Genomic DNA, 17,905 nt, shown 5'->3' on the forward strand with positions numbered 1-17,905 from the left:
CGTATTAACAGTAGTTTTAAAGATTACGATTGATTTTAAATAGTAATAATTAATGGTAATAATTAAATTAAGGACTATGATTTTATTATAATTATTTATGGGAGTTCACTGCACCAGCGCTCCTTAGGGCGAGCCGCCTCTGATAATAGGTATAATGGAGGTATATCCTCAAAAAATATTTGATACAAAAGTAAATTAGTAATACCTATACGAAATCCAAAAGCTTTTATTAAAATATCTAACGTTTCTTTTAATTTTTTTGACGTGACAACGTCTTATAATTCGATAAAGCCGGCTGCACGCACGAAAAAACATGACTCATGCGGCGTTACCTCGCTCTGAGGCGTTCCATGTAAGGCTTGAAGTGCGAGCGAGAGCGCGGAACGAGCGACAAAGAAGCACAATCGGACGTTGTCACGTTCAACTATCGTCAATAAACCGACTTTACAGACAACCAATTTTTTTACTGAAGTTATCTAATTATCGATTACATAGTTGTAATGTTTACTTACGTCTCCTTGGTGGATAGGGACTTCGCTGGTTTGAAGGAGGTAGATTGTCGTTGTACTCTGTGAAATTAAACAGTAGTTAATAAAATTTATACATATTATGTAGGTACTAATAAATTTACTAAAATTAATTTATTGTATTTTAAAACTTACGCATATGAAACTACAATTCTCTATACTTTAAAATGTACTTAAAATTATTACCTTGATGATTTATCGACTTTATATTCGACTCTAATAATCCGTGATACTTATTTATCATTTTTTGACTTAAATATTCTTTCATTAACTGTTATTTAAACTGAGAGAAAAGTGGAGATAAGCTATACAGATCATACCAAGAAGTTCTGAAACTGGTCTTAAATGAAAATAATATTTTAATCCCTTACCCAAATCCTCCATGCTCTGACTCAACAGGGCTTCAAAGGTGTGCAGGCTATAACTTTCAGCGTCCATTCCTTTCGCGAGTGTATTCCTCAAATGCATCTCGTATTCCAGAAGGAGCCGAGAGGTCGGTGACCCCGGCGCTGGAGTTGCGCTTTGTTGGGACGCTTGGCGCGAAAGACATGGTTTCTGTGAATAAATATCAAAATTATAGTAAAAGTTTATATATTACATAAAGATATCGTTCCTTCTCTTAATCTAATAAAATTATAAAAACCAAGGGTACAAGATATTAATCTAAATATTCGATATGCAAGATAGTATTGAATACTTATTCAAAAAATCAGCCTAGTATCTAGTAAGTATATACAAATCACTTTTCACTTTTTCTTTCAGGAATTTTATTTAAATTAACATCACTGGAAATATTCACTACGTGTTTCTTTTTTATCTCGCTTTTTTATTTCGCGCTTTTTTCACCAGCGCGTTCCACTACCACAGATAAATAATTCTGTGATGTAAATTTGTTATCTATGAAAGTTGCCAGCACTAAAATTTGTTTGTTGCACACAAATTTTAAGTTGTAAAAATAATTATATAAATAATGTAAAATATATAATTATTAACCATTTTATTCTTATTAATAATAATTAATTATTTTAGTGCCTATTTTTTTATTACCTAAGCAAAAAGTAGGCACATTATTTAAATAAAAAGAAAATAGCATCTAATATTTTGAATGTTCCATTTTTAAACATTGAAATATTTTTCGAACTTTTTTTGGTACCGACTAGTCTCAAGTTTTGACTTACTTACTAATTTTTGTATTGTAAGGTTAGTAGCTAACGTACATATTCATTTTTATATTGATTTTCATTTGTAATCTTTTATTCTTATGGGTAAGAACATAATAAAATGGTAAGTTGATAATTTATAAGTTTCGGAAGGCCATGATCATGCGCGTTTAATGAAGTAGGCATGGACGTATAAAAAAAGACGGACGCCGTATTACGAACAAACAACGTGAAGCCACCATAGTAAGCTAGCGATCGTGTAAAGACAATAAACGCGCACACACTCTCACCATAGTAAGCTAGTCGGCCGCCATTACGTCGTGAACATATATACATAGTAGTCTTTGGTCGTGAACTACCGACTGATTAACTGCGTCACTGTTTCACAAAAAATATTTAAAATGCTGTCTTGCGTGGTTAAATGGTGTCGCAACAGTACAATTTTAAATAACAAAACACGAGGGATTACATTCCACAGGGAAGCAAGTTATTTCTTTTATGTTTTAATGACAAAATTATTACGGCAAAATTTATAGAAAAAAATACAGCCGCCATTGTCAACAGGACAGCTGTTGCCATGGCAACATGGCACACACACATGGATGTTTCGCCGCCATTACTAGGCTTCACTCAATGTTTAGGCGATATACCGTCCGTCTTTTTTTATACGTCCATGGAAGTAGGTAAGTTCTCTTTTTAAAATTATCATTATTTTATTAGATTAGTCCAAAAATCAATTTCTGAATTAATTGTATAGATATTATCGCCTAATTTATACTTATTTCTGTGAACGTTGTGAATTGTGATCATCGTTAAACGTTGTGCGTATATATTAGATTATAAAAGTAATTGTAATTGTACAAGGAGAAAGATACGTAAATGTATTCAGCTGTTGATGGATGATGGGCCTTTTATAAATAAATAAGTAGGTAGTTCAGTTTAAGATTTGTTATAGTTCTTTACGTTTATCAGTGCACTTGCATTACAAATATTATTTTAGAAATTTACATACTATAATGTTTTTAGTTTTTACTGTACGTACATTGAGATTTATATAAAAAAAAAACTTGTTAGGTTAAACTTGTTAGGATCATTAATTGCTTGTGTTGTTTAAAAGCTAGGCCTACAGAAGCACACACACATGCAATACGATACTGATGTCATGGCTGTAAATAATTTTACATATTTAGTAGTGTCCGACCGAAACTGGTTTCCAAGCCGAAACCGAAACCGAAACCGAATGTTCGGTCGTGGCTTCAGTTTCGGCCGAAACCGAAACCGAAACCGAAACTCACGTGGTCAAGTATGAAATTTCTAAAAATACTGAACTTTGGTGCATTTTACCTATTATTTTGCCTTAATTAGGGCATGAAATGAAAACACAGTATATTAAATTTGTTGTAATAATTTATTTAATATAATATAAAAAAATAATATTTTTAAAATATTAATAATAACAATTTTAATTTTTATTATTTTTTCAAATTAAATTCTCAGTAAAATCAGTCATCTAAATCAAATCAGTAATTGTTACTGTTAAGTACTTTAAATACTAAGTTTTGGTATTTTGAGATCTTTCTCTTTATTAAAGAGTCTTTAATACTTTGGATTGGTATTTGTACTTAGAAGAATAATCAGTCTCTTTTAGGTACCTCTTATATAAAAATAATAATTATTAATTACTATTACACCCAGTTCCAATCTCAAAAATTGTTTCCACCAGCGTGGGTCAACCAACGCTTTGACAGCGTCCGTCAAAGCGTTGCCGAGGAAAACGAAGTTAGACGAGCGTGAACGTGTGTGAACTAAGTTCACTGAACTTGTGAAATGAGTTTCGGTTTCGGCAAAAGTTTCGGCCGATTTTGGCCGAAACCGAAACTGTGGCCGAAACTTGATTTTTGGCCGAAACTCGGCCGAAACCGAAACCGAAACCGAAAGTTCGGTCGGACACTAATATTTAGTAAGAATTTTAGGAAGACATTTAGTAAGAATTAAGTTATACATATTTTCTGCCGCTGCGAGAATTCCTTTATTACTTTTATAATTTGCACTTTGATAGTAATATTATTAGTCTATAATGTTATGGAAATAGTGTTATAAAAAATCACGTACATTTTTTACACATAATTAACAAGCGATAATAAACAAATATCAGTAAACGAATTACCATATGATGATGCTGCCTCGGGTCCCTGCGTTGGCAGTGCTCTTGATCGGAATTGCCGTTCGAAGACGAGGGTGTGGTGGCATAGCACTGGTTGTCGAACATAACGTTATCTGATGGGGGAGACACGTCGCGCTCACCGCCCAGCTCCAGGTATAGCCCGCGGCCGGGGTAACCGCTTGGTGCAGCGCCCACGCCAACGCCACGGCTAAATATAAGGTGACGTTTTAGTCTTTTAATTACAAAATAAGTTACTGAAAATGATTGAATGAGTTCATGAAATAAGTAATGAATGAATAAAGACTATATTTATACTAAAATAACAAGCAAAACAAGCCGCAGCAAAGCTGCATCAACAGATTTGGAAATGAGTAATGTAAATCATGTAGGAAAACTGTTTTAACTAAACATACATTTACGTTTAAAATATTAATATCTCGAATGGTTTAATCATTTAATGTATTAATTGCTCATAAACATAAAACAACGTAAATTTAAAGCTTTCACATGAACGGTAGGATACCTAAGTGACTTTAGCTACAGTCTGATGCATTTATACAGATGATGAAATTTGCACAGATGGCATTTGATCAGCCTAATATCCAACAAGTTCTCGTAGCATACCACAACACACAAACACGCTAGCACGTTGTCTATAAAATAAAGCAACCTAGCAGACGAGTACCGCTGCGAGGACTGTCGGCTGTTATTGTTGACCACGTGCGCGTAGTGGCCGTGGTGCGGGTGCGGGTGACGGTGTCCATGCGAGCAGGATGATGGGCACGCCCCGTAGCGCCGCCGACCCATCTCTGGTGAGGTTATGGGACTCTCCGTTGATGGCATGGGCTTTAGCATCCGCTTTAGGGTACTCGAATCTGCAAGGAGTGTAAATGTTAGTGTGTGTATCCAGAATCATAATACTATATTTGGGCTTGTACGCAATGTATATTATTTTTCAAGATAGCTATTCGATGCAACTTGCATTATGAAATTTGCAATTTTTTGACGTTTTATGAGAGTAGTAGTAGTTTAATGTTGTACGATCAAGGTATAACGTTGTATCAACAATTTCTAAAAATATTTTTTACTATTACTTAGGTATCGTTTTATTAACTACGTCTCTAATAAAGTAACGTTAGATAGTCAAATTACAATTTGTATAGTAGGCTTCGAGCATTAGTTGGTTGCTCTATAGTATGTATTAGGTAGATCGATATTTTATTTCTTATTTAAATTTTTTTGTTAAATTTATTTAGAATTCTAAGCTGCAAGTTTTCTGCAATGTAATGACTGACTAAATAACAATTTTAAAAATCTACCAAAATATATAATTTACTTACCCATATTCATATCTTCAGTGCTTTTAGACTTTGTGCGACGTGATCCCGAAGTGTTGTTGTTGATCACATTGTGATTGTGTACGTGCCTGTCCGACTCACGAGACTGGAAAATAAATATATCGAATGGTAAGTAAAATTATAATCGATAAGTTAGCAATACCATAATATGGTTACGAAATGGTTGAGTTGTAGACCACTATTTTAATTATCTACAATAAGTAATGGTTACGCATTTGTTGGAAAGGTCTCGGGCTCCGTGAGGTTTATAGCAAAGAGAAGGTGTTTCTGGTGGCGAAACGGAGTTCGCCCGGTTTGCTAGTTGTTAAATAATATTCATACCGATTCATTTCCATCGCCATAATCAATGCTCTTTGGCATGTGCTGCAAGTGCTCTTTCCCAGCGCGTGTCGATGTTGCAGAGGATTTGGAGGAGGTCAATGTCCCTCCGGCTTGCACCCCCTCTGATTTCAGATCTTGACCGTGTTGGTTTGTTGTTCCTGTGTTGGCTTGCGCTGTATCTTCAGCAGTCTGAAAGAACAAAATTGTAAGATTACACTTGATATTTAAAAGCTATTTACAATTCTATTAGATGTGTTCGTCAAATTAAAAGTTTAAATAAAAAAATCAACAAGCAGGCTAATTAACTTTCGGAATTAACTACTTATTGCAGTTGAAAAAAGCTTTTACACCTTTAAGGTCAAGAACCTAGTCAAATGGGCGTGTCCAAACGTGGCTCAGTCGAGGAAACTTTTCGGCCGTCCACATCGACATAGACTGAGCTGCTTCGCGCAACAATTGCTTCACAAAGCTACTCGTTTTGTATGGACCCGCCTAATTGTATGCTCTTAATATTCTGTATACATATTACATTATAACTTACGCTAGTGCCATGTGTCCCAACAGAAGCGGTAACAGTCTTCGGTGCTGTAGAAGTGTTGGTAGTCATTGTGGAAGTCTCTTGCGACTTGGGGGGGCGAGCCGGTGGCTGCGTGTCGCTCTGACGTGCTGCCGCTGTTCAAACATTTATAAGGTACAGTTATAGCATTGTATTAATTGAATTAAATGTTGTGTGTACGTAATTTTATTGGAAACGTTTTAAAAATTAATTTAGTATGTATAAAAAAAGTTTTCAAGAACTAAAGTTTTCAACTCTATTTTGATTTCAGAATAATACCAGATACATCAACAAAATATTATCTTGTCAATTTAATGGTTTAATGCAACCTATGAATGCAACCCACGTTTCATTGAACTATCATTATCGGAATAAATCTGATGGTTTATCAGTTCGTGAAAGTTCAGAAAAATATTGCTTAAAATGCACTGTAGGTCACAAAATATAATAAATATAGACACTTATGGAAGAAATTATTATACATATTATTTTAATGGTGGAGTATACTTTATTGGGTAATAATATAATTTGTTTTTCTCAAGTTGTAAAAAAATGGCCTAAGAAAGTTCTATTCATTAATAAAGTGAAGTCCGGCCTTAATAATGAGCAGAATGCCAAACACTAAAAGTGTTAGGCGGGTGATATTAAGATATTTTATTAAAACTCTTTGGTAATATTATTAAAGAATCCCACATTAATGCCCTTAGCGAAAATAATAACATTGCGTAGAGCAGCTTCATTAAATCTCATCAATAGGACAAATTCAATAATTCATGTCGATCATGATACATTCTCGATATTTTTACAAAAATAGCGTATTAATAATTGTGTAAACAATTTTATTTCAAGGAATATGATACGGGTATAAGTCAATTTTTTTAAAAGATTATATTAGAAATAGACCAGTAGTTATGGTATAAAATTAATTTGCCAGTCAGTTCAATTCACGGCGTAAACTGTCTGGATATAAGAGGTCATACATAATACGGCCAGATACCATATAGTTGGTAGTGTAACTGAATTCATACAATGAGCGATGACTTACGTTTGGGTGGTTGTTGTGCGGTCGGCTGGGTGCTGGCGACATTGTCGTAGAGCGATGTGGAGGATGTGGCGGCGGCGACCTTCTCAGAGCGGCCCGCGCCCGCCGCGCTCGCGTCTGTTTCTATAGCGCGAGTTGTTGTACGCGGTAATGTTGATGAGCCTACACGCATATACTATGCGTTAGGTATCAAACTGATGCGAATACCGCTTGCCTTATGTCTTACGGAATTGAAATAGGGAAAGGATCCGCCATTTTCTTTACATACTTATAATATTATAAATTCGAAAGTAACTCTATCTATCTGTCTGGTTGTCTCTTAAGATAAAGATACTTTGACACCTGAGAAAGGAAATTGTATAGGTTTCATCTCGGAAATTCCAAAAGAACGGGAACTATGCGGAATTTTATGGAAGAAATCACTGGCGCAAAATTAGTTTGATTTAAAATTCTGCAACCATTAGAGAAAAGCAGATAAACTGCATTATCTGCTGCAGTTTTTTATAGGTTTTTGTTTAATGTTATAAAAATAGAGAACCCATTGGCCATTGGTACTTCAAAGGCTTTATTAGCTTTCACATAGAATTTATGTGAGCCGGAAACATTTAACGCTCAGATGCTATAAATAAGAACACCAGAAATAGCTCTTTGAATAATGGGGCTGCTTATGTAGACAACTAGTTAGTTTCATTGACTGAATAACTGAATTTTGAAAATCTTACTTACATATAAAACACAAGCTACATGGTTTTACAAAACATATTTTCAAGCTTTTGCACATTAATATATTTGTTGTTAGTAGGTAGTCTTGTTGAAACAAATTCGAAAATAGCATCTCCATTCCCTAGCTAAAAACTGTAGGTTTTTTTATAAAGTCTACAACAAAGAGCTTTTTCCTTTTTAGTCGGTATTCACGTAGTTTTACATATTACATTGATACTTGCAATGATTTCCAATAGGTATTTTATAATTGTTTTACGAAAATTGTTGTGAATATGAATGGTTCATTCTGTTTAATTTTCACTTTATGTTTATGTTACAATCAGAAGGACAAATGAACATGCCACAAGTGCAGTAAATTATTATTTTATTCTGTGTTTTGTTAATTAATCTAATTTGTGTTGAACGAATAATCTCATTTTTATTACATAAAACTAAATCTAATTCTAATTTAACAGATCCTTATCATCATATTTCGTATATTTCGTTTATTTAATTGAATATTTGTATGAATTGTTATAGAATTTTCGTTTAAACTGTGTGAGATCCTATCGAATTCATTGCACCTACATATTTGTGTAGGCACATTTTAAACATAAATATTATTGTACTTACGATATCTTGGATCTTGAGCTCTCAACCTTGCATATTGCTCTTGAGTCATGCAAGTGCATTGTGGTTCACGACCGTAGGTGAGACTGTAAAATAAATTTATTGAGATACTCATATCATAAATAAACGCCATGTTTGCATCAACACAAATATTTCTTATGCAATACTAAGTATGTACCTTATTTCGTCTTTAGCCACTTTACAAATAAATAAAATAATTTTACCTTGATCGATTTGGACTAGCTGGTGTAGAGACTGGTTTCCGCTTGGTTTTGAACTTCTGTTTGCTCCCCGGGGGCTCTAGCTTGAGGCTGTAGCTCGACGATGCCTTCCGTGAGAATTTAAATGAAGGCGACTATAATAAAATATCGCTGATGAATGAATTGTTGATGATGAAAAATAAATAGTAAAAGATAATAAGATAATAAGATAAAATTGTGATATTTTTTATATGAAGCGACACATATTTCTGAAATTCAGAAACGGAAATATACATAGAATATGTATAACATTTCAATTCATTGTTTTTTTTTAGATAATTCAATGTCTATATAGAAAACTCATCATCACGTTAGGATGGAATTTATATTTGTTTAAATTTTGTATAATTTGAAGTACCTTTCTGTTGTCCTGTCGCTTCTAACAGACATTTAAATAATAAAAATTATGGTTTAATCAATTATCTTTTTTAAAGGTGAATAAATTTTAATGATGGCGGCGTAACTAATAAATCTACTTACGCAACATTCCCTGAACTGTTTTGCGTCAATCGGGGATGTGAAATTGAGGCCCCAAGTGTCATTCGTCATGGGATCTTTCCAATAGACGAAGCATTCAGATGCTTGCCCGATACGAGTACCTGGCAAATGCAAAATGTCAAAAAATATTTCTTTACTTGTAAAATATTTATTATTCAGGCTTTCTCTGTACCAAATAACATCTAATTCGGTCCAGTTATTGAGGCGTGAAAAAGAGACAGACAGAAAAATTGCTCTAGTAATATAATATTAGTTAGGATCAGAATTACAGTAGACTAAAGAGCATGTTGATATTCATCTAACATTTATAGGCCTCTGAAGATTTATTGCTAACTTTAAAAATGGTTACATGGAATAGAAAACTGTTCACATTAAAGGAAATATATCCAAAACTAAGGAGAGAATTGCAGAGAATGTGAAAAAAATATCTAAAATACTAACATTTCATTTACGTAAAAGGCAAAGAAAAGCTTTTCTCTAATTCACAGAAATTTCTGCTTATTTCTAATTGTTCAACCAGAACTCAACTTATTGTATTTCGAAAGATCTCAAAGCATTAATGCTGTTGCTATATAAGTAATTCGTGTCACTTCCGAAATAGTTTACAAATTCTATATTCCATAAAGAGTACTAAAAATTCCGTATATTTTTAGTACGGCACATATATAATAAGTGCCGTACTAAAAATTCTCCATACTTTTGTACGTGCGGATTTCGGTCGATTGCTATGTTGGTACATACTATCTAGAGTAAATTTAAAACTGGGTTACAGTCGCGACTGGCTTGTAATTCTTGTATACTCGTAAAATCCACTTCAACGTTGTTTAAATGTACCTACGTGGACTTGAGCACACAATATTAGCACAACATAAATATTTTTATTATGCATCTGTTTTGCGTTTACTTAAAAACATTGAAGTTAGGTTGCACTTTGATGTATGATGTTTTGATCATGAAAGTGAATACGTTGTTTACAAAGGGTGTAATAGAAAAATAATTATGAATACCAGGATCAACAACCTCATAAAAACGTTTTGATGAATTTCATTGGGCAATGAGTTCTTCAGTGAACGGTCAAGGTAAAAGTGTAATGTTATTTTAGTAGAAATTGTAACTTGTTAAAGATAATTCAAAACGATTCGACAACATAATCAATACAAAGGGAATCCTAATTGAACTAGTCCGTTCTTCACAATAATGTATGTTGTTATGTAGTTATATTTAGCACGCGTGTTCTACTTTTTGAATGAATACGATCACTGCTCAGTTATCACTTATTCTTTCAGATTTAAAGCAACACTATAATGAATCAAATTCATCATAATATATTTTAAATGATTATTTACTTATTTTCATTATAAACTTTTTGAGGTAAAACATAAATATGTCATCATAACGGCCTCATTCGAGAGTCATCCATTACGCAATTTAAAAGTGCTGTACATAGAGACATAAATCTACACCAATATTATAAAGAGGAAAACTTTGTTTGTTTGATTGTAATGAATAGGCTCATAGGACCGATTTTAAAAATTCTTTCACCATTCGAAAGCTACATTATCCACGAGTAATATAGGCTACATATCATCATGCTAAGACCAACAGGAGCGGAGTAATGCGGGTGAAACCGCGCGGCACAGCTAGTTTTAAATAAAATATTATGTGACACGTTCGTATATCATGATAATATCACTTGTCATATTTAATTCCGATTCAATACTTTATTTTCATTATTATAATTATATTTTAAATGCTATTTTGATCATTTGTTTAATTAGAAATATTGATAAACTGTAATGATATGTAGTGAATGAGTTCTACCGTATTTTCATCTTTTACTTTGCCTTAAAAGTAAGGCAAGGAAGTCCTTTCATTTCTTAGATATACAAACATCACTGAAATTATATCCGCATCTTTAACAGAAATAAATTATCTAAATTATCACACGTACCAGGCTGCAATAGTCTAACATCGAGTATCTTGTCCACTTGAGAGTTGTATGCGGTGATATGAAACACGCATTCGGGCGAGTCCTGGATGCAGGTGATGTTCACTGGCACCAGGTCCTCGGAGACCTGCTGCCACTTCACAGTGCCTGCACCGCTCGCAGACACGTGGAATACCTCCGCCCATAGTCTGTAATACAAGTAAAAATAACAATATCACTATCAGTAGTCATCACTAAATTACCCGGATCCTTTATAGTACATGATTAGCTACTAGATCATTACATTTAATTGTCTGACTAATACTAAAAAGTAAAAATGAACATCATCAGAACATCAACCGCACTACATTTTAGTTCTATTTGCGTGTTAATATTGCAGAAGTTTTAATACATAATATTTAATATTATATTGTTGAGTCATGGTAGAGTTTAAGTTTATAGTCAAAATATGTAAGAAAAACTTTAACTCGATTTATTATAGCCATTATTGAAAAACAAAAAAAAACAATTAAGTAACATTAACATGAATGATATCTTACTTTTATAAAAAATGTCCAGCATCTTCATCCGTCAAAAAATTTTTCTAACTATGTTTAGTCAGAGCATGATTTAGTATAGGTACCTATACGCATTATGCAATTGAACTCCCGCTAATTATTTAAAATCATACGCATGAATATTGTTATTTTAGATCCCTAATACACATCTCCGCTTTATAACCATAAGTTCTTAAAAATCATTAATCTTCCATCGCAGTACTAATCCTTAACAATAATAGTCCACAAATGTATAATGCCCACGATAATATTGTACCTCTACTTTATAAACAAACCTTATTAGATGTAAAAATATGTTATGTAGCTTTAATCTATTGAGAATATATTTTATCTGTGTGTACAGACCTTAATAGATGTCCATCACGGCGTCTAGAATTCTGCCACGGGCTGTCCTCATACCGGTACGCCTTGCGGAGGATCGGCGCGCAAGAGCAAGATAGTTTGTTGCCCATTGTGCGCGCGCCGCATTCGGCGCACTGAACTACGCTGCCTGCAAAACATATCACAGCTTATAGTATTTCACAATTTGTATTGGAAACAACATACTTAATAAGGAAATTCTCTATTTCTGCTTGCCAATTTGAACGTAATTAGCCAGGAAATACCATACTGACAGCGTTTTATTGCCTAAACATTCATCGTAGCCATCTTTATAAGATTGATTCCATTGAATGTGTACTGAATTTAGCGCATACTATTGTATTGTGTGGAAGAAATTTTTTTTTTATAAAAAGTTGTTTCACGATCATGTTATATCAATACTCAAGTACCTAAACGATTAATTAATTTGTATGTATGAGATATTCGACTGATTATTATTAGAATTAATATACTAAATATAACATAAATACCCGTGGTCCCGTGATGTCACCAGGTGCCATCAGAGCGCGACAGAGAGTGCCCGCGGTTGAGACTCTGAGAACGTTGGGTTCCGTGTCTGTGATGATGCTTTACGACTCCATGCTGCAAGTTACATCAGTTCATTGCGTCATATACAAAACGAGTTATTTATTCAATTAACATGTATGTATCGTCTAGAGCAGGCTCCAAGGAGATGTTCGTTTGCAAAAATAGCGGACCTAAATCTGACTTCTGATATATATTGTATAGATCCCAGACATCCTTTAGACAGATGTTGCCAACCAGTTTTGTGGTCCCCCTCCCCCCACCTCGGTAATTAAATATGGCATACAGAGAAAAAAATAAAAATTTCCAAAACATGCCGTGTGGGGTATCAAATGAAAGAGCTTATTGAGTAGATCACGAATATATAGCATACTATAACATTTCTTACACTTTCTCTAAGATTTTTTAGAAAATTTACGAAAATGCTCCATTTTTGAGTTAACTTTAAACCACTATAGATTGAAAACTCATGAATATATTTTTTAAATTATTATTTTAAATAATTAACAATAGTCCATTGTTTACGATTCAATAGTTTGTAATGAGTGAGCTATATGTATGTGGTGGATTTGATGACCCCACAAAATGTTTTAAATTGCAAGGCGCAACTTTCACTGAAGTTACCGATTTGAAATCTAATCACACAGACGCTGATTCAAGAATGTTCTGCCATATTGCAGAGATAATTATTCTAAGCCCTGACACCGATATTTTTGTATTAGGCCTTTATTTCTGGCATAAACTTTAAAATATACTCGCCATCTTTGAATGCTCCCCCCACTCCCCCATGCAACTATTTCACTGTACGAACTATTGAATCGTAAACAATGGACTATTGTTAATTATTTAAAATAATAATTTAAAAAATTCATGAGTTTTCAATCTATAGTGGTTTAAACTTAACTCAAAAATGGAGCATTTTCGTAAATTTTCTAAAAAATCTTAGAGAAAGTGTAAGAAATGTTATAGAATGCTATATATTCGTGATCTACTCAATAAGCTCTTTCATTTGATATCCCACACGGCATGTTTTGGAAATTTTTATTTTTTTCTTTGTATGCCATATTTAATTACCGGGGTGGGGAGAGGGGGACCACAAAACTGGTTGGCAACATCTGTCTATAGGATGTCTGGGATCTATACAATATATATCAGAAGTCAGATTAAGGTCCGCTATTTTTGCAAACGAAACTCCACTGAGAGTCTGGTCTAGTCCGCTTCACCAAGGATCACCAACATCACACCATTATCTGGAAATATTTTATTCACACACTCAAAATCCATTATTATTTTCTTTGTTTTTATATTTTATGTTTATTTAGGAGGAGTAAGGAATTATCAATCATTTTAGTTACATTTTCAGTTTAGTATTCCTTTAACACTTTCCAGCATGCAGAAATATGGTTCTTATTCATTCTAGTACTATTTCTAAATAAATAGTGTAATATACAATCCCACTAAGTATTCAATAATAAGTACTACATCAATTTCCTAGAATAAGATCCATATTATTGTAAAGATTGAGCTACAGCATGAATTAAAAAAGCAGGCACACTATTGAAATATACAAAAGATATATGTTATGTTAAAGCTGGTTATGTATGTAACTGATGCTAATTTAATTTTAAGAGCATTATTTGAAACTGAAACAAGGCAGCTCATGCCTATGTTAGGTCGGAAACAGCGTCTAATACCTAATTAATTAATCATCATCTAACCATATCTAAAGTCAAACCGTTTGAATGCATTACTTAAACATTACATTGTATAACTAGTAGAGAATGAAACATAAAAATGTTCAATTTGCATAGCGGCTTCTGGAACATTATTTTGATTTAGTTCCGAAGCCCTATAATGAACTATGTGTGACGCTGACCTACACTCATCGGTGAATCACTTGTAAATATTGTAACAGCATGTAGACAAATGTATGTTAAAATAGATATTATCTCTGTACTCGTAGAATATATATTCTATAGCATAACTATGAAATGTATTCTACGAACTAAATAGGTTGCGTAGTTATAATCTCAAGTTTATATTGATTTTGTGCAATATCTAAGTCTATTCTATCAAATAGTAATTAAAATTCAAGCGTCGCATTTCGTTCTTGACGTTGAGCCTTCAACCGTGAGAGATAAATTATGTATGTATATGTGGGTCAACCCATTTAACCACGAAATTTATACTATCAAGGATATGAAATTACACGTTGAAAATATTGAACTTCAATCAAATATTTAAGTAAAAAAGCTGTCTGATTCTTGTGATATATAAAAAAATATAACAAATATAATTTTTATAATTTTCCTGTCTTTTTTTCTGATATATTCGGAAAACATTCAATTTTCATGTTATTGTGCAACAACAATTGAACATTATGTTCATGTAAATCTTAAAATATATATAATTACCTAAGAGACTAATTTAAAATTGTCTAGGTATATTCCTCAAGTATATTTAGCATCAATTATAGATTTAAAAAGTGCAAGATCATGCATACATTCTTACATTATCATCACAATACTGTGCAAATCGGTTTTCTTAATTATTTTATGTTATTATTTTAGTATTAAATAACACAAGTGCCTACATTACAGCAACACGGAAGGGAGTGGGTACAAACACTTCAAGTGCAAATTAAACGTATTACGAACCTCGAAATTATTCCAATTTTGCGAAGAAAATTTAGCAGCCTCCACACTTTCTTTAGCACCCATGATTATTTAATCGCGATATCACTTAAATGAAATATATGTATTCTATCGTATGCGTATTGGGTTCGTGACACTGTGACAATGTGCGCTACGACTGTGCTCTCTGTGGAGAGTCAGGTTGAATAAACATTAAATACCTCTAACGTTGCTCGTTCATAAAGTTTAAATATTCACAGCGACGAATGTAATATGAAGGGTGTATGTTGCAGCGAGCAAGCGCACGGGGCGTGCGGAACGTGGGTGCAGGCGCGGCGTGTAAACACCGCCAGCTGGCTCTGGAGCGCTCAACGAGTCGCCGCAGCCCGACCCACTCGCGCCACAAGCGCTACCGATCGACCACCGCACCGGCCTGGCTACTGAGCTACTTTCCGCTTTACCTGCCACCTATCCGACTAGCACTACTCTCGATAACACCATTATATCCCTATATGCGTCTCAAATATGCGCCAACGCGATGGAGCGACGGTGCGAGAGGTCGACACCGGCGGCTCCGTTAAACATCAGAGCGGACTGGGTCGTGAGTCGAGCGTGCGTGGCGGCGCTGTGGCGCACGTCGCCGGTCGCCGGTGCGCACCGACCGCCCGAAAGCCGAGACGCACCGACGCCCAAACCTAGCAAAAGATATGACGGCCAGCGCCCAACCTTTACTATTCACGTTTCAATTTCAGATTAACTCTGCGAAATATGTACAATGCCACGAATACTTCGATTCCCTACGTACAAATTCTTAATCGATACATAAATTTGGGGTATGCGAGATCTTTTAGTTATAATAATTGTAATATATGATGAGATTAAGGAGATCATCAATGAGTTCTCGGTGCGGTGCGGAGCGGTGTGGGGAGGGGCACTGCGCGCGCACTTTTCCCGAGACATTCGATTTTGGTCCATGACTGTTGGATGCTTTCTGTGGTCTACCAAGTGATTTAATGGTTCATTTCAGGCTTAAGTAGCGAGCAGATAACTTGTTATTAAAAAATATTTTCATGAGAAGAATAAAATAGACACGAAATATACAAAGGTCAAACGGACCCTCTAAAATGTTTAATAAAAAAATCACCACCACGCTATCTAAAATAAAATCGCATGTACGAGAGATTATAATATTCTGAAGTTAAATCTGTATTATATTTTCAGGTCACTATATATATACCAACAAAACACCAGAATGCAAAATAGTCTATCTATAGATATTTGAAAAAAAAACATAAACTGTCTATTCTAATAACAACAGCTAAAAATTGATTGTATATTTCGTTCGTAACAGAGCACACTACTTAGAGCAGGCTCCAAGGAGATGTTCGTTTGCAAAAATAGCGGACCTAAATCTGACTTCTGATATATATTGTATAGATCCTAGACATCCTATAGACAGATGTTGCCAACCAGTTTTGTGGTCCCCCTGCCCGCACCCCGGTAATTAAATATGGCATACAAAGAAAAAAATAAAAATTTCCAAAACATGCCGTGTGGGGTATCAAATGAAAGAGCTTATTGAGTAGATCACGAATATATAGCATACTATATACATTTCTTACACTTTCTCTAAGATTTTTTAGAAAATTTACGAAAATGGTCCATTTTTGAGTTAACTTTAAACCACTATAGATTGAAAACTCATGAATATATTTTTTAAATTATTATTTTAAATAATTAAGAATAGTCCATTGTTTATGATTCAATAGTTCGTAATATAATATAAGTGAGCTATGTGGTGGATTTGATGAAAATAACTATATACTATATGAACTTGAAAATATACTCGCCATCTTTGAATGCTCCCCCCACTCCCCCATGCAACTATTTCACTGTACGAAATATTGAATCGTAAACAATGGACTATTGTTAATTATTTAAAATAATAATTTAAAAAATATATTCATGTATTTTCAATCTATAGTGGTTTAAAGTTAACTCAAAAATGGACCATTTTCGTAAATTTTCTAAAAAATCTTAGAGAAAGTGTAAGAAATGTATATAGTATGCTATATATTCGTGATCTACTCAATAAGCTCTTTCATTTGATACCCCACACGGCATGTTTTGGAAATTTTTATTTTTTTCTTTGTATGCCATATTTAATTACCGGGGTGCGGGCAGGGGGACCACAAAACTGGTTGGCAACATCTGTCTATAGGATGTCTGGGATCTATACAATATATATCAGAAGTCAGATTTAGGTCCGCGATTTTTGCAAACGAAACTCCACTGAGAGTCCGGTCTAACTTGTCAGTAATGTTATTGAATGTTAAAAGTGAATGATGAGTAGTCATCAATACGACGTATCTTCGAAAATATTTCTCGGTTCAATCGAACCATTAGGTATAGGTAGGTAAGTAAGTTTGGCTGAGAACAGATGGGCGGTCAATCTTATCCTTGACTGACCTACTAAGATAGCGAAAGCATACCTTAAAATCTAATTTCCTGAATGCTTTATTATCTAATGGAATTGAGTAGTTGCGCATTGTTTCAAGTATGTTCTAAACTGCCTCTCAGTGTACTAATACATTCAAAACTATTTACTTATACGTAAGTGGTTAAAACGTCCCGATATCAAAT

At 34.0% G+C, this 17,905-nt stretch overlaps 2 protein-coding genes across 5 annotated transcripts in view; both read right to left on the reverse strand.

The window, feature by feature from the left end:
- sif (guanine nucleotide exchange factor still life) overlaps nt 1-15,831 on the reverse strand; it is an 80,567-nt gene extending 64,736 nt beyond the window's left edge. For 2 of the 4 annotated variants that reach the window (XM_089700837.1, XM_089700836.1), the window contains exons 1-15: nt 15,287-15,831; nt 12,575-12,686; nt 12,069-12,213; nt 11,170-11,354; nt 9,201-9,319; nt 8,685-8,815; nt 8,464-8,546; nt 7,132-7,290; nt 6,072-6,202; nt 5,531-5,719; nt 5,192-5,294; nt 4,522-4,726; nt 3,855-4,059; nt 899-1,082; nt 513-569 (exon numbers count right to left, since the gene is read on the reverse strand). In XM_089700837.1, coding sequence (XP_089556963.1) covers nt 513-569; nt 899-1,082; nt 3,855-4,059; nt 4,522-4,726; nt 5,192-5,294; nt 5,531-5,719; nt 6,072-6,202; nt 7,132-7,290; nt 8,464-8,546; nt 8,685-8,815; nt 9,201-9,319; nt 11,170-11,354; nt 12,069-12,175 — 1,858 coding nt within the window. In that variant the 5' untranslated portion in view covers nt 12,176-12,213; nt 12,575-12,686; nt 15,287-15,831. The remainder of the gene's footprint in view (nt 1-512; nt 570-898; nt 1,083-3,854; nt 4,060-4,521; nt 4,727-5,191; nt 5,295-5,530; nt 5,720-6,071; nt 6,203-7,131; nt 7,291-8,463; nt 8,547-8,684; nt 8,816-9,200; nt 9,320-11,169; nt 11,355-12,068; nt 12,214-12,574; nt 12,687-15,286) is intronic. The other 2 variants (XM_089700839.1, XM_089700838.1) reach the window with 2 other exon arrangements.
- Nucleotides 1-17,905, reverse strand: part of lin-28 (protein lin-28 homolog) — a 73,843-nt gene that overhangs the window by 36,044 nt on the left and 19,894 nt on the right. The gene's annotated exons all lie outside the window — the stretch shown is intronic.

Source organism: Colias philodice, chromosome 11 (assembly GCF_061535455.1).
Source record: "Colias philodice isolate Cphi_HAF_F1 chromosome 11, ilColPhil1 Martin Lab GWU primary, whole genome shotgun sequence".
Taxonomy (NCBI): Eukaryota; Metazoa; Arthropoda; class Insecta; order Lepidoptera; family Pieridae; genus Colias; species Colias philodice.